The following is a 22,669-nucleotide window of genomic DNA, read 5'->3' on the forward strand; positions in this document are numbered from 1 at the left end:
TCCCTTCCTTTTAACCTTCTGTTATCTTACCTTTTCCCTCATAAATGTAGATGGTTCCCACATGCCGGACTCTAGAGATGATTTTCGGAAACCTCTCTTCTTGAAACTAATAGCTTAATCTCTTATAAATAGACTCTAGTTTAGTTGCATTTTGTTTTTGTTTTTTACCTACTCTAAGTATCTGCCTGTCTCCCTCCCTTCACCCCTCCCTTTCTTCCTTCTTCTTTCCCTTTGTGGGCATTTTGGATTTTTAGCTGATTATTACTTAAGTAATAAATGCATACATGGTTGTACAAAATTAACACTAAAGAAAATATAAAGCAATACACGAAAGCCTCCCCCGTTTCGTCCCACTTCTACTTCTCTTCCCAGAAAATATGTACTCTCAAGGGTTTGATACATGCATATACACTCATATCATGCTTTTCACTAATAAAGGGTTTTTATTTTAAAATTTTTTCTATAAAGTCCTTGGAGCGCTTTCCCTGCCTGTACATATATTGCTTTCTCATTTTTTAAATAGCTTCCTGGTACCACATCATGTGGATGAGCCACAGTTTTCATTCTCTGCTACTGATGGACATTCTGATTGTTTCAGCTTCTTGATCAGGTATTGTACCAATAGTGCTTTGGTAAACATCCTCATGCATATATTTATGTGCAGACATACAAGTAATCCTTAAGGATAAACCCCCTAGAAGTGGAGTTGGTATAATCAAGTGTGGACATTTAAAATTTAATAAACACTTCAAAACTGGTTACTCACAGGCTCCATCAATTTGTATTTCTATCACTATGAAAGTGTCTATTTTCCAACATTCTAACCACTGCTTGATAGTATCAATCTTTTTAACTTTTTCAATCTAATGGATTATAACTGTAATAATATAATTTCCATTTATTTCCCAGTTATTCGTGAGGATGAATAATACTTTCTCACATTTTTATTTCTATTTGTATTTCTGCTTTGAATTCCCTGTTCACAGCGGGGTTGTGATATTCTATTTCACATGTGTCTTTATATTTCAGTGGGAGGTTAGTAAAGGTTGCTTCAGGAGGCATTATCCAGATGCTGTTTTAAATGACAACTTTACAGAGTTGGATTTTGAAAGTGATAGAGGCAACATGGAGTGACACCACTGTGTAATGTCGGTTCTGTCCGTTTCCTTGGGCAAGTTTTTAATGCCTCTTAACCTCAGGTCATCATTTACAAAGTGCAGATCATAATAGTCCCTATATTTGTTGTGAGGATTAAATTTTTTTCGAGGGTTATTAATATAAAGTGCCTAGAATAATGACTGATATTATTGTTGTTTATCATTGTCGTTTTTACTTATTACCACTTTTATTATCAATGTTTTGTTAAAGTCAGGAGGTGTTTTCGATTGGGGAAAATGCCACTGATTGAGCAAACTAGCAATGCCAGATATACTTCTAAGTCCCTGTTTTACCCAGTACAGTGATTCTGGTTTGTCAACCCTTTCCTGCAAGTTGGCTTTTTTTATTCCCAGAATTTATGCATTTATATCTCTTTCATGGTCTTAAAAACATAGCCAAAAAAGAAACAAAGAGACAACCGTAGTGAATGGAGTTTATTTGTTGAGGTGGAAGGGAGCTGCTGTTCTGGACAATGAAGGCACACCTACACAGCCTGTCAGGAAACCTACCACATCACAAGAGGGAGATTTCAAAGGCACTTCCTTATTGTAGAAACTTCTGGTTCAAAGAAAGAAACGAATAAAGGGATGTGAAGCTACTGGCTTAGCCTGCCCCCAACAAAGGCTAAGTGCGTTACAGACATGTGGTAGTTGTAGTTACACAGAATTATCCTTGGTGGAATTTAAATGCACAACTGGAAAGGAAAGACTGTTTCGAAATATGAATTGCTTCCTTAAAACGTCTTCAACAGAAGATGAGGATGATGGGGTTGCTTTCATTCTAAAAGGCACATCTGCATCCCAGTTTCTGATTGAACGTAGGTACCTTGGTTGGCTTCCATACAGGAACAGTCTCAGAGGAAACACTCATAGACAATGATATTTGGGGGTACCAGAAGACCCACTGTGCTGACAACCTCACTCTCTCAACCTTTAGAGTTCAAGATTTTTGCCTTTAGACTTTAACTGTTGTCTTCAAAATTCTACCCGGAGGAGCAACTATTAAATTAATGTTAATCACTGACACTCTATTTGGCGTTTATTGTATCCATTTTGTGTATAACTGGTAGATAAGATTTAGGCATAGAAGAAATTAGAAGTTGGGGTAAGGAAGAATAAAGAAATTCCTTTGAAATATGTGCCATACTTGAGGAGGGCAGGCCTGGATGAGGTGACAGAAAGTGTGGCATGAAGAAACTGGCTCTGTAATACTTAACATATTAGATTTTAATTATTATCATTTCGTTAGGATTTTTTTCATGAGAAGGAATTCATTGTTCTTTCAGTGATCTTATTTTTATTTGAAAAATATATCAATTAATCTTAACAGCCTTTAATCAATAAAAGAAGTCTAAGCAAATGACGTATTTTGTTTTAGTAATTTCATGCCACTTTATTTAAGTATATACAATATTTCTTCTTAAGGCAAGAGTCTTTTTTTAATATCTTAGTATGTGCCGTTCACTTCTGTATGCTTTTTTGACACTTAGAGCATTTATCTCCATTAAGTGAAATATGAGTTACTCTGTTTAGTAGTATTGAAAGTAAAAAGGAATTGAAAGTTTCAAATAAATTATAGAGAAGTAGCAGCTATTTTTGCATATTTTTGCAAAGAAGCCAGGGGAAAAATGAGGACAAATAAGGACATGATCATCCATATTTTGGGAATGCATTCTAGTAGCATCTTAACAGGGGTAAGGGCTGACAGATGGGAAAAAGTCTGATAGGAAGTGCTTCGGTATTAAATTGTTTTGGACATAAGCACAAAGGATAAGCTTGGCTAAGTAAAGGTTGTCCAAACATTTCCCTCCTATGCATCTAAATTATTCTGCCTCTGCAGCTGCAGTGAGAATCATGAACTTGGAGCCATAAACTCAGTCACTGAACTTTTGAAAGACAGACACTAGGGGAAACACCTCTAAATGTTCGCATTATCTGAGACAAAGCAAAGTGAATTGGCAAGCGTCTCATGTAAATCCTGCAAAAGCAGTCATGATAAATTTCTGTCCAGCAAGAAATGGTAAATCATATTAATAATGACTAACATTATTTCTAATTTCACATGTGTAAAATAGCATTAATTTTTCTCTTTATTTAGTGTACTGGTTTTTTAAAATATGAAACTATGTAATATATTATTCTGGACTTTATTTTTGGATAAACTTATTTTTCCAAATGGTCTTAAAACAGCTCCACTGCAAATTATCCTATCACAAAAAATGGGCTTTCTTGTAAAGCCTTGGAAATTAGAAAGAATTCCTAGTTAGTTAAGGCAATGTGAGAGTTTCTGGTAATGTTTTACATAAAACTGTCTGGAATTTTAAATTGACTATTACATTTCTTTATAACATGTGAACCAAACCCCTTACTTGTAGTTTATTTTTAAATACTGTAGTAGTGCTATATGTTTTTGTTATTATACTATAGCATGTAGTTCCGTTCCATTTAGTTTGGGTAAGATTAACGACTGAGGGTCAGATTGGACGTACCGCGGAAATCGCACTGACTTGGGAGTCAGCCACTGTGGATGACTGGACGTTATTCTGTCACTCATCAGCTGAGAGAGAGTAGATAGCCTGTTGACCTCACATCCTCTGTCAGTCCTTGAAAGACTGATGATCAACTACCATTGACTGAGTTTCTGCTCTTTGCCAGGCAGCATTATTGCTAATCTTTACAACACAACTGCAAGGTGGACATCGTTACACCCATTTTATAAATGAAGACACTGAAGCTCAAAAGGTTAAGCAACTTGCTCAAGGTTGCACAGCTACTAAGCTGCCAATGCTGAGATTTCGAACCACCTGGACATAAAGCCTATGTGTTTCATTCCATGAGTTGATAATTCTCTTAATTATTTATATTTCCCTTTGGGAATCTGTGTCCTGACCATATTCCTCTGCTTTTTCGTACCATTTTTATTGCTGAGAATTCTGAAAAACTGATACTGGTTTTAATTAACCACATTTTTGGGGAATTGTTCCTTGACAAATTTTTCTATATCTGATTGGGTTGGTTTTTTTTGGCATTTAATCACAGATTTTCTTGAGACAAATGAATTGCATGTAATCTGTCAAACTGGATGTAGTTTGTACTCATCTATTTATATAATTGTAAGTAGAATTATTGAAAAGTAATCTCCTCATGCTTCTCAATGCTAGGATTCTCTTCAAGACTGCCTTTTCCATCTTACTTGCGATTTATTATTGTGTAATGATTTCATCAGGTGTTTGTCAGGTTTCATTTATAATTTTTCTGTCCATGGATTTTTCTATAGAAATAGAACTAAAAGAAAAAGTGCAGCTCATGCTAGCATGGCTAATTGTTTTTGTAAATGATATAGATTTATGGAGTCTTGGTTAATCATCCAAATGGATGCTAGTGCATTCATTTCAGAATCTTGTCCTGTTTCTATCATATGTTTTCATCATACATTTTGAGGTTCAGCTATATAAAAATATTTTCATACTCAGAGATTCCTTTTATAATAGAAATAAATTTTAATTGCTACAAAGCTGAAGAAATTGACTACAGTCCCAAATAAGTACACTGTTTTAGCAAGATATACAGCATATTAATTTCCTCAGTGGTGAAAAATGTTTAAAAAGAGAATGAAGTCCTTAGTCCCTGTAGAATCAAGAAAATAATGACAAACCATTTTAATTATTAAAAAAAAAAAAAAAAAATCAGGCTTCAGCATTCTCATCATCTTATTCCTTCCAGTGACTTAACTTCCTCTGGGTGCTTACATCCTGAGCAAATCTTCTTGCGACAGCTGTGCTTCATTTTATGCCTCTGTACTTTGCATCCAAAGATTATGGAATTTAGAAATTGACGTTGACACAATTTCATAAAATTGGTCTAATAAGATTAACCCTTTTCTTTGGTTCACAGTTTTGATGTCTGACTGTTATAAACCTTCATAAGACAGTTCTGAAAGTTTGAGAAATGGGGAAGTATTCCGGAATGGCGATGGAATCTGCTCGCCTATATTGTAAACTCTGGAATTATATTTATTAGGCATTATGGATTCTAAACCAGAGAGTTAGGCTCCATTATAACTCCCCCAGTTTGATATTCATCTATAAGTATCACAAATATAATGTTGGATAATTTAATAATGCAGCTGGTACCGAATAAAAACTTTTAAGTAGATATTAGTTAAGAAAGGCTTTGTTTAGACTTCTGTGCATATTATGATACCTAATGTTGAATTTTCTAATAATTGAATTGACACATTTTGGATGATGTTTTTAATTTTATTTAATTATTAAAATGTGTGTTATACAGCAATGTATGATTACAGCTCCAAAGAAATTAAAATATATCCAGAATATTTCCAAATCTATTCACTTCCTTAGAAGAAAACATTGTTATCAGCTTGGTGTATCCTCTAGACTCGTATCTGATATATTTATGTATACCTAGAGAAAATGTATGGTGTTGATTTGTGTATATGTGTTTTATATAAATAGAATCATACTGTATATTGTTGATCATCTTTTAAGGAAGTTTTGCAAGAGTTTCCCAGTTAGCAACTCTGGTTAAAAAGACTTCCATACCGCCATTTCTATCTCAGGCCAAATTCTGAAGGAGGCGCTTCCATTATTTTGCTCATTATCGCCCTCATCCATCTTCAGTTTTCAGTCCTTCCTCTTTCGCTTACACACTTAGCACCTCCTCTCTCCTTCCTTATCGTATCGTTTGGACTCTAAGGAAAAGATTTCTGTTTTTCACTTTGAATTGAAGTCCGTGTATTACTTACAAGACTTGTATATTAACCCTCGGCACCAAGTACAAAATAAAAGGCTTTGTTTTAGTTAAAAGAATTTCCAGTACCAATTTAAAAAAAAAATGGGCAAATATTTCAGGGAGTGTGAGGTTTCTTCTCTGTCCCTAAAGTCTCACCTATTAGGTACCTGCTCATTCTGTGCGGCCATGAAGCCAGCTCTGCCTGAGAATATTCTGAAATGAAAAGTGTACATTTTGAACAGGCCTTACTTTTGATTATTGAACCACTTAGTGGAGTTCCAATTTATAATTTGAAATTATGGGTTCCTGTACTCCACTAGGAGCATGGCAATGAAGTGTTAAGAAGATTTCTCAACATTTCCAACTGAAAAAGAGACAGGTTATTTGCTCTGAGAATACCTAAGGGCATGTACCATCACCACTGTTGTTACGTGGCAGCGATGGTTGTAACACAGCTAAAAACCTAATGGCCCTAAAAAAAGAACTGCTGTGTTCCCTACCCCCCAGGTTTTTGGCTCTTTCTAGGGTCATTTTGTATCCCAGCATTAAAAAATTTTTGATGGCTACTTGTACTTCTGTGGTTTTCAAGTGTATCATCCGGGTGCTGTTTTCTACCTTGAAAAATACATATCTACTAGTTAAGTATCTGGCACGATGCTAGCCATTTTGTATACTTCTTATGTTATTAAACTTGTCTGATTTAATAAGGTAAAGATTAGGAAACCCATTTTACAGATGAGGCCATTGAGGTTTAAGGTCACCTAACTGTGAGTAGTTGTTTCATATTCAAACTGAGATGATGTTAACTCCAAAGTCTGTTATTTCCATTAAGCCTTGCAGTTTCTTTTTATACCCCCTTTTTTCAAACAATATATGTTGTTCACAAGCAGTCTGATATAATATTTTGGACTCTCAGTGTCATTTTCTTGGAAAGTTTAAAAAATAAACCATAGATTGTTCATAATTATGTATGAATGTAATTTGCCATCTTGGAAATTCTACCAGCAAAAACCTATTTAAAGGCTTGCTGATAAAAACTTGCTTCTCACTAAAAGCACCTGCCAGCTAAAAATAAAGATCAACAGTGAGAAGCCTCTGGAATAATCAAGTCTGTTCACTGACAAAACTTGTTTCTCCATTCCCAGATTCTTAAATTAATAAAAGCCCTGAGTTCTTTTGAAGGATTACATAAATGGGTTCTATGTATCTAACAATGTCCTATCCAGAGTTTGGGAAGTAGAATTAGAATTTTCTTCCTCTGACTATCCAATTATCTGATACTTCTTTTTAAGTAATGGACTTTTGTGGTTTGGCTTTTCAGCTTCTTTATGTTGTTGAAAAATTAATTGCTACTACTTCAAATTATTTTCCTGTTAAGATAAATATTTGCACCAGGTGTAATGTTGTGTACCTTTAGTCAAAACACAGGGACTCTAGGATGACCTCGTTTTGTGTTTGTATTCTTAATTGTTATATTTACTTTATATTGATATTTGAACTCATCAAAGCAAAATGTATTATTAGAAGATAAAATTGATCGTTTAGTCTTTTATTTCTTGCCACAGCTCTAAGCATTTTATTTTGGGAAGATAATGGTATATTGAGTTCAACAAAATATCTTAGCAAACTTTGAAAATTCAGGAAATTTATTTGAAAACTACAATAAGTTTATAAGAAACTTATTCTTTTGAATTTTGAGTGAAGAATAATTTAAGCATGTTTATAAAGTAAGAGTCCTCTGTTATTTAACGTGATTTCTGGTATTCACATAGTGGAGCTCTATTAGTGAATTCTGGGGACTATATTTTGACCTGGTGAGAAATGTATCACTGAGATGCTAAGACCTTGTGCATAAATTTGTTTAATCCACCAAAACCATCCTGTAGGTATTTGTGAAATGACTTAGGGATAGAATTCAATATGCACTTGTAGCTGATGTTTCAGAAATACAGGCAAGGTCTGTGTCTGTGAATTGCTTAGACTGAGAGGATCTGTAGATAACGTTCTCAGATGCTTAGACTATTCATTGATTCAAATTTTAGAGAATGAAATTCCACGAAGGCACTGGAAATATCATTAAGTCTTCCATCACCTTTATAGTCAGTCTTTTTGTGTGTTTTAGTTAAGTTCACCTGTCTGAAATACCAGCCAGTTTTCATTTGTTTTTTTTTCCCCAAAGAATGTTGTTCTACTGGTTGAAGCATTGTTACAATAGTATAAATTCTTCCATGCCTAGAAATGTAAGTCTAACAATGGCATTTCCATTTTGTTTTTTAGAGCATCAGGGCATCGGGACTTATCCTGTTGGAAACGATCCTTTTTGGGTCTCTGCTTCTATACTTTCCAGTAAGTAACATAGTTATATTTTAAAAGTAGCCATTTATTTTATTTTGCCAAGGCAGTAATTTGTGTGTGTGTGTGTGTGTGTGTGTGTATATATATTTACTTTTTTATATATCTATCTGTATAATATATAGAGATAGATAAGCAAGGATTTTACATATATTTAATACCTGGCTCTGACCTATTGAATAATCTTAGATGTTAATTAACATTTCTAAACTTTGGTTGCCTTTTGTAAAATGGAGCTAATTATACCTTTCTTCCCAACTTCATGATGAGGGTTAAATAAATTCTTAAGTGAACTAACATATGGAAGTCATGCTTGGTATATATGCTTGGTATATACATATAAATATTCATTTCCTTCTTCTTCCTCCTCTACCTGAATCACAACCATGAGACACACCAACTAGTTAATGCTGGAAAATTCCAAATGGTTACATAGAAAAATAAACATAATAAAATAAATGTATGTGTGGTATTAATGGCATAGAGAATCACAGTAGACTCTTCTTATCACACTAGTAACGTGTCTGTAACCAGAAGATAAGTAAGGGTTTTACTCATTCAAGTCAACCAATTTGTATTCAGCAGTTATGGTGTGTCAAGCACCATGCTAATTTCAGGAAATATTCTATGAGAATATAAACTTGATTTATCGTCTCAAGAAACTTATAATTCAGAGAAGGAGATGAACAAGTACAGGCAATTATGATGTAATGTCACAATAGCTAAGAGAGTATTAAAAGCAGGACGCTGTGGGGGCACTTAGAAGAGACACCTTACCAAGTCTGGGGAACAAAATACCACTGGGGAATAAAATGACTGAGATCTGAGAGAAGAGCAGATATTAGAGAAGGAAAAGACAGGGCTGCCAGGATACCATATTCTTTCTGGTTTTCCCCTTGCCTCACTAGCTGCTTCATTTCAGCCTTTTTTGTTGATTCTTAACCTTTTTTTCCCACCTCTTAATACTTGAGTGCCTCAGGACCCAGTCCTTGTAGCTCTTCTCAATCTACTCTGCCTTGGTGATCTCACCTACCTTTAAATACTATTTCTATGCTAATGGTTCCAAAGTTTATATATCCAATATAGACCTTTCACCTGAGCTCCAAACTCATATTCAATTGCTTGACAACTCCATTTGAATTCCCTGTCATGTTCCTAACTGAGCTACTGACCTTCCTCACCTCCAAAGTCAGTCTCACTATCTCCATTGATGACAACTCTGCCCTTTCAGTTATTGAGGCCGAAAACCTGGGCGTCACGTCATCCTTGATCCCTCTCTTTCTATTACATCCATCAGAAAATACTTCAAAATATAGCAAGAATCTAATCACTCCCTATCACAATCACTGTTACCACCCTGGTCTAAACCACAATTAATCTTTTCTGGATTATTGTCATAGTCTCTTCCTGGCTTCCCTCTCCATGCTTATCCCCTACAATCTGTCTGTTTTGAAAGTATCAGCCAATTTAACACCAAAGTTAAATCATGGCATTGCTCTTCTCAAGACTCTCACAATGTTCTCCCATTTTACTCTGGCTTTTTTACATTTGGCTTTTACAGTACAAGCCAAAATCCTTAGAATGGCCTCAAAAGCCCATGATTTGGATCCTGCCCCCTCTATTATTAATACCTCATTTTTAACCCTCCTCACTCACTCAATGTTTATAAGCATTCTTAATTTATTCAAGTTTTCTACTTCTTGAATAACATTTTATATTTCTCCTTAAAATAAAAATGTATTTAGGTATAGTCAGTTTTTAGTTTTATGTAAAATCATCCATATTACTTAAGTCTTCTAATTTACTAGCATAGAGTTATAGAGTTATTCATGGTAATAATAGAACCAATATAATAATACGAAGACTGTTTCTCATGCTTGGGACTGTACCTGTGTAAATGGCGTGTTGTGCATCGTAACATTTAATCTTCCCCATAGAACTACCAGGCCGGTATTTAACCAAAGTCATAGAATTTCCCAGTTAGAAAGTTGAAGATCTGAAATGACTTCAGTAATTTTAATAATAATCTTATCATCTGAATATGTGTCATTGCTGCCACCATCCTCTTTTTCCCGAACCTCTACTATTTGAAAATATATTTCTACCCAGTAGCCAGAAGGATCTATCAAGCCTAATTTGTCACCCCTTCTATAGTTTCCCGGTGTTCTTAGAATGAAGATCAAAACTCTTGACATGGTTTGTAATGTTATGTATGGTGTGGTCTTTGCTCACCTCCCCATCCTCATTCAATACCACCTCTCTCCTCACTTTCTCCACTCAGCGACCCTGACCTTCTTTCAGTTATTAAAGGAAACACAATCTCTCCCACAACAGGTATAATAACGGCTCCTAACAATGTCCACAGTTCTAATGCCTAGAACCTGTGAATATGTTACCTTACATGCAAAATGGAATTTTGCAGCTGAGATTAATTTGAAGACTTCAAGATGTGGAGATTATACTGGGTTATCTGGATGGGTGCAAGGGTTCTAAGTGAAAAGGACAAGCAGAAGAGAGAGAACCAAAGATTGCACTGGCTATTGTTGGTTTTGAAGATGGAGAAAGGAGACCACAAGCCAAGGAATATGGCATCCTCTAGAGACTGGACAAGGCAAGGAAGCAGACTGTTCCCTAGAGCCTCTAGAAGGAACGTCTTGATTTTAGTTCTTTAAGATTCATTTCAGACTTCTGACCTCCAGAACTGTAAGATAGTAAATCTGTGCTGCGGTAATATGTTATAGCAGCAATAGGAAACTAATATGCCTCTTGTCATAGGATCTTTTCACATGCTTTTCCTTCAGTTTTAAACGGTCTTCTTCTTTACATTTCCCCCACCCCTTTCCCATTAATTCTTTTGCCTAATTATTATAGTATCTAGTCATTCTTTAGATTTAGATTCTTTAGATTTTTAGTATCCCTTTCTCAGGAAAGCTTTTCTTGACCCTCAATGTGAGTCAACCTCCTTATAATAACTTCTCATGGAACCCCACTTTCTTTCTTGACAGCACCTATCTCAATTTGTAATTATACATTCAAAAGTGCAATTAGTTGATTAATATCATTCTCCTGCACAGACTCTAGTTCTATGAGAGGAAGGTCCTGTTTCTGTTTCTTTCACTGTTGCATCTGTGGCATTTAGCCCAGGGCTTCTCACCATTGTCACAGCACAGCAGATATGCAATGGGGTAGGGAATGAGACTCTACTGGGTAAACTCACAACGATGCCCTAAACCGGTGTCCTGTTGCAGCCTCCAAAGAATCTGCTTGATTTTGGAAGACTTAGAATGATGGTCCTTATTTATATTACTTCGTGCAGTGCTTGCAGTTAGGCAATAAAATACTTTTTAATGTTATTTTGAGGTGTTAGTGTAAGTTTGGTTTATTTTTACTTATAAGAGTCATATTTATTCAAATGAAGTGGTCATATTAATGAGTCAGGGCCAAAAATTATAGAAGAATTTTAATGTCTCTGAAATGGAAGAAGTACTCTAGAAAAGAAGGACATTTCAAAAATATAATAAAGGTTAGCTGCTAAGTGTTCAAAGCCATTATTATAGGCCCTTACATTGATGGGGATCTAATTTGAAATACATCTGATGTGCCTGTATCTATGATGATATCAAACACGGAGAAACAGTGGGGAGAGAAATGGAAACTTAAAAGGAATTTAAAGACAGCACTTCTGCTTGATAATTCTAATATGCCCGAGAGGGGAAAGAAATAAACAGAAGAGAAGACTTACCAAATAAATTCTGTCCAACAGAAACACTAGATTAGCTCATCATGTTGACTTTATGTTTACTTAGCTGTCGATTTCATCTTTCACAGCATAAATTCTTTCTGTAACTGCTTGAGATATTAATGTGTAGCTCTCAGGTTCTTACTGTGTATCTTGGTTTTAAATAAGTTGTTGTCCATGCTCTGAAGACAGAAAGGGCCAAATAGTTAATGAAGATTTGAAGGAGCATAAGAATCAAAGGGAGAAAGGAGGTTAAAATATACCTCCTTATTGAGCCTGGAAAGCATTTTCATTTTAGATGAGAGAATGGGAGATGATATCTTGGAAATCGACCGTAAAGTCTGGCTACATAGGATATGCATATGTACATGGGTGTGCATGCATGAAGCATTCTTAAAACGAAGAGTAACTTGGTTATTGGAGCAGGGCTCACTGGCTTCCTTCGTTTTGCAGAAATGAAGTTTAGAGCTTTTGGTCAAATTTTTGCTGCAAGGGGGATCTCTGTATTAAGTGATAAAGGTGATTAAGTAAACCTAATAGAGCCAAAAGGTCTAATAATTTGATGGTGTAAATGTGACCTATACTTTTCTAGTTTGTTAAATATCTCACCTACTTTCTCTGTTCTTGGTGGCCTATACAAAACTTGCTCATGAAAGTTTTATTGGGGGTTACTGTTTTTGAAAAAAGTGTACTTAAATAAAGTAGAAATAATTTTAGGGCTGGGTAACTCCGTGGAAAGAGGCTTTGGGGATAGTCACTGTTCTAACTGAGTTGTTATGCAATGAGCCTTTTCTTTTTTTTATGCTGCATATTGTTGTTCAGATTTGCAAGAATTAAGGTTATTTTTGTCTTTTCTAAGCAATCTTAGACTACAGACGATTTCATAACAATGCTTATATTGGAAAGTCCAAATTAGAGATTATCATCATTGTGCAGATGAGGACAAACCAAAATCTGACTAAATTTAGCATTGTTATAATTGGATAGCACAGAGCCAAAGCACTTAAAACATTTTCTAACAGATTCTCAAGAGACTCATTATTTGAAGCCCATACATTTGTGAACGAATTATTAGTCTTCATAATCACCGAAAAACTTTCATACAATTCATACAAAGAAAGAAAAAAGATCTTTAAATAGTCAAAGAGAGTATATTTTTCTTGTTAATTACATAAAAATGACTTAGTAAAACGTTAGGTAATACGGAGTCTGGAATTTTGATTAAACCACCAGTTTCAGTGAATAAGGTGAATTTTTTCCTCTAATCTTAGTTATCTATTTGGTTGGCTGATGAGCCTTCCTATAAAGGACATCAATATGTGTGTAAATATAGTACTTATTTTCGGGTTGTCCCAACCCTCACCCCTCTAGGTCCTACAGAAAAGAACTGCAAAATATTAGAACTGGAATGGACATCAAACACAACGTATTCTTTATTCAGCCTCTGCTTTGCAAATGAACGAAAAGAGGCTGAGAGAAGTTGCAACTCAGCCAACTTTTCTCAGCCAGGTAATGAGAAAGCCAAGAATGGAATCTAGTCTCTTGATTCCTAGTCTAGCACTCTTTTCCTATTATGACAATACTTCTGATAGGTGATGTGGATGTGAGATTCAGATGGCAGGCATCATACAGGGTCGTCGGGGAGGCCTGTGTGTACACCTTGGTCAGCCACCCTTCCTCATTAAGTCTCCGAGGAAATAAAAGGCACAGAGGATAAACCAGGAAACCAATTTGAGTTTTGGCTCTAAGACCCTATAAAACTCCTATAAGCTCAGATGGACTGTATTGTTGAACTATATGAAGTGTCTAATATTCAGGCATTTTACCTACAAAAATACCAATTTTATGTGTCAACCTAATAAATAATCCTGTTAGACCACGTCAGGTTGGCTTCAGTGGCACAGAACCTAAGTCAGTTAAGAGACCACTTTTTTTTTCTCCTAGTTTGTTCTTTATTTTATTTTATTTTATTTTATTTTATTTTATTTTATTTTATTTTATTTTATTTTATTTATGTTGCTTTTATTTTTTTAAAACTGAAAGTTTATTGGGGTGACAATTGTTAGTCAAGTTACACAGGTTTCAGGTGTACAGTTCTGTAATACATCATCTATAAATCCCATTGTGTGTTCACCACCCAGTCAGTTCTCCTTCCATCACCATATATTTGATCTCATTTACCCTCATCTACCACCCTCCGCCCCCTCTGCCAAAACCTAAAGCTCAACTCAGATTTTTTTTACGCCAATATGAAACACACATAGCATCCAGAAGCAGAGGAAACAAGAGCATATTGCTCCCATGCATAGAGCTTAAAGGGAAGGAAATAAAGGAAAGAGAATTAAAAGTGGGGAAGAAGAGTGAGATTGAGGCCATGAGAACATAGCTAAAACAGCCAAGTTTTTAATTCATTACTATTATTATTTATTTTGATGCTCAAATTAACCCAGCGGGAGCCCCTTCAAGCCAGCTCCTGCATTCTTTTGATATAATAGCATCATTCTTTGAATACTTCTCCATTTTCTAGTGCAACAGAACATAGTACTTTCTTATCCCAGCCCTGGAATCAATCAGCCTTTTCTCCAAGGAGCCCTGGTTCTTTTTTGGGAAATGGTAGCAACTCAGTTCTGAGACAGATTCACTTCTGTTGTGCCAAACATAGGGAAGAAAGGTCCAAATTTTACACCTAGGCCAGTGTTTCTCAACCTCATTTATCTAGGAATCTTTGTAAGATTTCTCCTCAACTCTAAGATTCCATCCTTAAGTCTGATCTAGACTGATCGCATTTGGTGTCATTTAAATCCATTTGGATTGATAACATAGCAAAAGAGAAAAAGGAAATTGGAAAGTTCAACACTCACAAGGATCAGAGTACTATTGAGAAAATAGTAGTTGTTCATGCCAAGGTAGCTCAGAGAGTGTGGGAGTAGAAGACAATTCTCAAACTAGAAGATTTCAGGGATTTTGGCTAAAAATATTGAGAACAAAAGACATCAGAGAACTAGACAACCTCCTTCAAGGGAATTTGAAAAGTGTAAGGCCAAAACACTTTGTTCTCTTCTATAGGGTAGATTAGAGGAAAAGAAGAAATGGCTATAAATATCCTGGAATTCTGTGCAGTTCCATTTATCTACCTTTTCCTGTGTTCCTCTTCCCAAATAACCCACCAGAGAGAAGTCTGGTCTTAGTGGGAGTGGCTGTGTACAAGTTAGACAGTGAGGTTATCCCGTCTGCATATTCTAGGGTACTGGTCAGAAACTAACTGTTAATCTTCCTTTAGCTAAAAGAGTTTTAATAAACTGAAAGAGCCCTAAAGAGCTGAGAATTGGACCTCTGGCTTTAGTTTGCCATTGAAAAGCAACAGTGTTTTCATCTCTGCTAAAATAAACACCAATTATACTATATGCCTCTTAAAAACACTTTGTTGTTTTTGTGAAATATAATAACTACTTATGTACAAACTAGAACAAAATTGAAAAACAAAAATAAAAGGTTAAAAGATCAACCAAAGGTAAAAGATCATTATCATCCAGAAATAATCATTGTATACATTTGATCATTTGAACATCTATATAGGCACATATTGAAATAGAAAATTTATAGCTGGTTTAAATTGAGATATAGGTAGAATTATTCTATTAATTTTTTAGTAAAAAGTATTAAGTGTAATCTTTATTATTTTCAACAAGAAACTGAAATGAATCTGAAAATATCTGATTTTTAGATAAATGAATCTTCACAACAAGCATTATTATTATAATTCTAAAAGATCTTTCTAAAGTTAAAAAGGATTACAAAATGTTTAATAAGTTCGGTTAATTTTTGTTTACTTAGCAATATATTTTCAGTCTCAACAATGTCACTTGACTTCAGCCATGAGAGCTAAGAAATCAAACTCAGATACAGTTCCTTTTGCCCCCTCGCCCACTTTTTGAATTTTGTTGGTTAATAATTTTTTAATTGTTAATGTTTATAACAGTCCTATATAACATGCAATTTTGAAACTATAATTTTCATAGTTGTTCAATCTTAGCTCTATATTTAAATAGATTTAATGTTTTCCACTAATCTTTGTAACCTGACTTCTTCATTCCTCAGTTCTTAGTTTGATTTGTCCCTTGGTTTTTATTAACAGGTGTTTTGTGAAGGAATAATGAGTTCTATAGTTCTTGAGTTTTTATATGCTTGAGAGTCTGTATGCATTGTCCTGATACATGAAGAATAACTTCCCTGGGTATAAATATTTCAAAATGTATTTTCCATTGTTTTGAACTTTGTATTCATTGTCTGAATATTTCCAGCTCTTGAAATAGCCTGATTTCTCCCTCCTATGGATGACTTGATACTTTTGCCTATGTGCCAACAGGTCATTCTTTAGTCTTGCAATTAAATAATTAAACTAGGAATTACCTTGGAATTTATCATTCTGTATCATTTTTTTTTCTTGAATCATGGTGTTTCTTTTCAATACATAGATGTAAGACTGCTTTTATCCCTGGAATGTTTTTTTAATTATATCTTTAATTTTTTAAATTTCTTCAGGAATGTGAATTATGCATACATTACATCTTTAATTTTTTTAAATTTCTTCAGGAATGTGAATTATGTATACATTGCATTTTCTTTTCCTTTTGTATCTATAATGTTTCTAGTCACTTGTGCATCTCTGTCCTTTTCTATCTTGTTTTGTGTTTCCCTCAAGTCTTTATTCTCTGACCTTTACACTATTCTCAGTTGTTTATTCTGCTTGAGTTGATTCTCATACTCCTATAATGTCTCTAATGTTTTTATTTTATTTTCATTTTTATTTTCTCCCTACTCCCCCAGCTTTCTTGGAGCAGTTTTATCTCTTTCTCTCTCTTCTTTGATCTCTAGTATCTTTTTCTTTGACCTTCTTTATCAGAGGGAACATGTTTTCTGTAATTTCTCTGAGGCTGTGAGAATTACTTATTTGAACTTTCATCAGTTTTCTTGGGTACTATCGCTTTGGTTGTTCATTTTTCATCTGTCTTTTCTCCCCAGTAGTTAAACAAAGAGTCTGTGCTGGTTCCTTTCTGATTTTACTTAACTTTTTTATTTTGATAATCCTTTTTTATTGTGGCAAAATATACATAAACATAAGCTTACCATTTTAATAAGTTTTTAATGTACAATTCAGTGGCAGTAAGTACAATTACAATGTTGTGCAACCATCACCATTATCCATTCCAAGAAGTTTTTCATCATCAAACTAAAACTCTGTGTCCATTAAATAATACCTTCCTATTCCTTCTTCACTCCCAGCCCTTGTTAACCTCTATTCTACTTTCTGTCTCTATGAATTTGCCTATTCCAGGTACTTGAAATGAGTGGAATTATACAATGTTTGTCCTTTTGTGCCTTGCTTATTTCACTTAGCATAATGTTTTCAGGGTTCATCCAGGTTATGGCATATGTCAAAATTTTATTTCTTTTCATGGCTGAGTACTATTCCATTCTATGTGTATACCACATTTTGTTTACCATTCATCTGTTGATGAATATTTGGATTGTTTTCACCTTTTGGCTATTGTAAATAATGCTGCAATGTACATTGGTGTAGAAGTATCTGAGTTCCTCCTTTCAGTTTTTTGGGTATATATAATATGTAAGAGTGAAATTGCTAGATCATGTGGTAATTTTATGTTTAATATTTGAGGACCTGCCAAACTGTTTTCCATAGTGGCTTAAGCAATTTTCATTCCCACCAGCAATGCATGAGGGTTTCAGTTTCTTCACATTCTTATCAAAACTTGTATTTTATTCTTTTTCATTGTTTTGTTTTATTTTATCCTAATGGGTGTGAAGTGGTATCTCATTGTGGTTTTGATTTGCTACTTTGCATTTTTGAATGAAGCAGTTTTTCAGATAACTATTTTATGAAGAATCATGTCAAGAGCAGCAGGAGGAATAGTTCAAGGCAAGTTACCTCTTAATTTTGAGATCACATGAAGCCCCAAATTTAAGCTGTGTTATAATCTGAGGCTTTGCCTCTCTCTTTCATCACATGTTAGCTCTGGCTGTCTTCCTTGGCTAAGGTTATATTTAGGTTCAGCAACAAAGATGGCATATTTCCCATCTCTCTTCAATATGGGGTAACACTATGTTTCTACAAGTGGTCCCAAACAGGCCAGGCACACTTCCATCTTAAAGCTCTTACACTGGCTATTTCCTTTGCCTGGGACTCGCTTCTTCCCATTATCTATGTGACAACTTCCTCACTTCCTTCACGTCTTTGCTGAAGTATCTTCTCAGTGAAGCTTACCCTGTTTTTGTTTTCCAATTACCGTTGACATTCACTATTATTTTATATTAGCTTCAGGTGTATATAGCATAATAGTTAGACATTGATACAGCTTACAAAGTGATCCCCCGATTAGTCTAGTAGCTACCTGGCACTATAGTTATTGTAATATTATTGACTATATTCTCTGTGCTGTAGTTTACATCCCAGTGACTGTCTTGTAACTACCAGTTTGTACTTCCTAGTCCCTTCCGCTTTTTCACACAGGCCCCCAACCCTCCTTCCATCTGACTATCAGTTTATTCTCTGTATCTGTGAGTCTGTTTCTGTTTTGTTTGTTTGTTTATTTTGTTCTTTAGATTCCACATATAAGTGAGATCATATTCATCCTGTTTACGTTATTTATTTGTTTGTTTGTTTGTTTCAGGTGTACAAAGCAACATAATAGACATTTGCACCCCTCACAGTGATAACCCCCATTCCCCAAGCTACCACCCCTCTGACATCTTCTATAACTATTACAATACCTATTCACCCTGTTTACTTTGAATAGCATCTCAGCCTACTCCTCACAGTACTTCTGATTGCTCTCACCCTGGTCATTTTTTTTTTTTGCATTGAATTTATGAATTTATGTATACCATATCACTTTTATTATCTTTATTTCTTACACATGTTTATTTTTTTTTTATTTTCTGTCTTCCCCCAACACACACTAGAATTTAAGTTCATGTCTGTATTTCAGCCCCTGGAACAGTACCTGGCTCATAGTGGGTACTCAACAAATATTTTTTGAATGACTGAATATTTTTCAGACATTCTTTATAGATTAACATATAGAGTGTGGTTCTTCCCTTGTATTATTAATGATGGATTTTCATACCTTTTAAAAATTATTTTTTTGTGTTTTTAGCTGTAATCATATTTTTTAATTGTAAATCTTTCAAGAGCAAGATCATGTCTGTTACATCTATGTCGATCACAGCACATTAAAAATTTGTTGAATTTCAATGTAATTCTAACTAAAGCAATTACTCACATGCACATACACACATATAAATGTATAGCTGTATATATCTGTCTTTATTTTTGTGTCTCTCTGTTTCTAGATCTCTGTCTTTATCTCTAATTTCCCTATGGGGTGATAGAAAGGAATCTAGACCAATAATAAAAATACTTGAATAATAGCTTACCAAGTCTTATATGACCTGGTCCCTCTTTACCTCTTTGACCTCAAACTCCACTACTCTCTGCCTCTCCCTCTCTCTCTCTCAGTGAAAGGAAGCTAGAGAACTCATTAATTTGGAATACACAGGGAGAGCTTAATTCAAAAATTACGACATTAAGGTGAGAATAAACCATTACAATTGCAGAGAATTTCTAACAAGACCAAATGGAGACAGATTCAGTGATGATGTGGAGGCAGAAATGTCACAATTTGTCAGAGACTAAGAACATAAGAAATTATCCTGAGAATGCCTTCACAGGAATCAATGAGGAGGTGCTGGCTCTGGCAATGACCGAGAACATGACAGTCAGATGGTTTGAGTTGAAAGATAAGAAATTGCAACTCTGCAGCCATGTCATAGCTAGCATGTTTTAGCTCTCTAGTGAAAAAAAGAAAGACAAGAAAAAAGAAAGGATAAAGTATCAGTTCATTTCTAATTCGCTTACTAGAGTTTGTGGGAAACATGTGGCAGGAACTCTATCTCCTTTTCAGCAGCTACTATTAGTCCCGATTACAAAAATACATCTTGAATTTTCCTATGCAGGCCCAAGACACATAAGTAGCTGTTTCTGAAATTTGGTATTTTTCAGTTAATAAAAAGGCTAACATATTTATACTTTAGAATTTAGGTATTTTATGTGAACATGTGATTTTAGAGAACTTTAATAGTTTCAGGGAAACAGGCTCTGAATTGTCAGCCATTTACATTAGCAGCCTACCAATCTCTGTGGTCTTATACATGAACAATTTGACCTAAGAACATGTAAAGCCACTTAGAGATGTTCGAGAGATAATTAAGAAAACAGTTACAAACAGAAAAATAGTTTTCAGAGTTGGAATTAGCAATGTCTACTGAAAAACCATTGCTTCTTCAAAGCTATTGGAGGGGAAAACATTGTAGAAGACTTAGAAACACTTTTTTACTATTTTAAATGGTAGCAAGCATTCTTTTGAAAATGACAAGAAGATGATGTTTTGACACGGCAAATTATATCTTAAATGTCAGGAGCTACACAATGTCACTAAAGAGTCACAATTCAATAAAGTAGATATATTACTTAAATAAAATAGAAAGAGAGGAAAATATAAAGGTATAATACTTAAGGGAATAATATTAATAAAAACCCAACCTCAGTATATCCAGAGCCTGGTAAAACTGTGATTGAAGGAAGCATTTGGACCTATAACCATAACTACAAAGGTCAACATGAACATTTAGGAGAAAGAACAGATTGCTTTCCTAGAATATATCAGAGAAGTATGTCAATTTATATGTTTATTTTAGTTATATATTTATCTAAAAGCTGACATTGTTGTATATGAACATTGAATGTTATAATTTCTGTAATATGAATAAAATAGACTAATTTTTTGTGAAAGTGTAATTACTATTGATGGAACTTTAGAGGTAATATAAATTATCTAAATTAGATGTGTATAATCTCCATGATTTGTCTATCCTGGAGTATTCCAAATTGAGATTTATTTCGAATGCCATCTCCAGGCTTTGGAGATAATATAAATATGATTAATTCAAATACAGACATGTTCAGATGACATTCTGATACAAACCTTACATTCAATTCTACTTTGACTTTTTTTATTCTTCATACTTTCATGTCTGTAACCAATATTGGCTTTGCATCATGCTTACAGGAGTATGGGGAAAATACTTGTTCTGCTCAATGGTCTTGTCCACTTCATCCAGTGAGTTGTGCTGTTGGAGTCTAGATGTGACCTAAGTGGCAGCCCCAACGCAAGGGCTGCTGTTCTCTGTGACAATGGTCTGAGAGGCTTTGCTGTTTATAGGCGTTGCTCTCAAAACAGTTGCACATTTGTCTTTTCATGTAAAGCACAGCATCTCATCAGATGATCTAAACTAAAAGATGCTCTAAAGAAGAAAAGGTCAAGTATATTTGGCAAATGCTTCTACTTGGGGAGTCACAGTGAACATTAGTTATTAACGGCTTTGAGATATGCAATGAAGGACGTGTTTGAAACCGAGCATTTCCCCCATCTTGCTTGATTTCATTATAACCTTTCTCACATAACACCTATTACAGTAGTTGTAATTAATAATATAAATCCCACAATGTTTGCCTTAAAGAATACATGTTAAAAATCACATAACATTGCAGAACTATTATTCCATTTATATGGAGTGCAATTGTGTGTGTATGTGTGTGTGTGATATGAGCATGAGGTAAACTATAAGAAAGCAAGAGAATGACAAACAAAATTTAGGATCATGGTTACCTTTGAGAGGTAAAGGAAGAGGTTGTGATCAAAGAGGAAGAAGGGCATAAAGTGAACTTTTAGGTAAGAGTAAAATTCTTAAACGGAGTGGTGGGTAAATGGGTATGACTATTTATTGTATCTATGTATAAAATCATAATGAATACACACGCGCACGCACGTACACACACACACACACACACACACACACACACACACACACACACAGATGTCGTGATGAGTAGAAGTCCAGAATATGAAGAGGATCCAGCAGAAGGGACTGGGAATGACCTAGCAGTGAAGTAGGAGGATCATTGAGTGGACATATGCATTTCAAGGAGAGAGAAAAGAGTTCCTTCAGATGCTGCTGATTAGTCTTGTGAGATGGGAAGCAAGAATTTCCCATTGAATTTGGCCAAGCTGAGGTGGATGAGATCAGTTTTGGTGCAGTGGTGGGTGATAAAAAGCCTAACTGTGATTCCAAAGAGAGACCGGATTAGAGACAGCAAGTAGAGACCATTCTTTTTACAAGTTTTGCAGTAAAGGAAAGTAGAGAATTGGGGTACTGGAGGAAGTTGTAGATCAAGTGAGTTTTCTTTTTCTTTTTAATAAGAGAAAGTACAACATGTTTGCATGGGGAATGGCCACATAGAAACGGAATATGATGGTGCAGGAGAGAAGTGAATATTGTCATTCGGGAAACGCTTAAATAGACAGATGCATATGGGATCCAGTGAGAAAGTGGAGGGCCCAAACTGAGATCAGAACACAGCCAGTTCATTCATTGTGAAAGGAAAGAAGGAGGTACCAGGACTTCTCTTCCATAAATATCAGATGAAAACCTTGGGTCCGGAAGAAAATCAGAACTTGGGACATCTCAGAGAATGTGTAATTTGGGGCCGTTTCTCTCATTTTCCTACTGTTTCAGGGCTTCACACTCGAGT

At 34.9% G+C, this 22,669-nt stretch overlaps 1 protein-coding gene across 1 annotated transcript in view; it reads left to right on the forward strand.

Annotated features, from left to right (window-relative positions):
- Nucleotides 1-22,669, forward strand: part of GPR158 (G protein-coupled receptor 158) — a 390,742-nt gene that overhangs the window by 267,589 nt on the left and 100,484 nt on the right. The window contains exon 5 of the mRNA XM_074324946.2: nucleotides 8,187-8,255. Coding sequence (XP_074181047.2) covers nucleotides 8,187-8,255 — 69 coding nt within the window. The remainder of the gene's footprint in view (nucleotides 1-8,186; nucleotides 8,256-22,669) is intronic.

The sequence above is a fragment of the Rhinolophus sinicus genome, chromosome 1 (genome assembly GCF_057876585.1).
Source record: "Rhinolophus sinicus isolate RSI-liver-muscle chromosome 1, RSI-T2T, whole genome shotgun sequence".
NCBI lineage: Eukaryota > Metazoa > Chordata > Mammalia > Chiroptera > Rhinolophidae > Rhinolophus > Rhinolophus sinicus.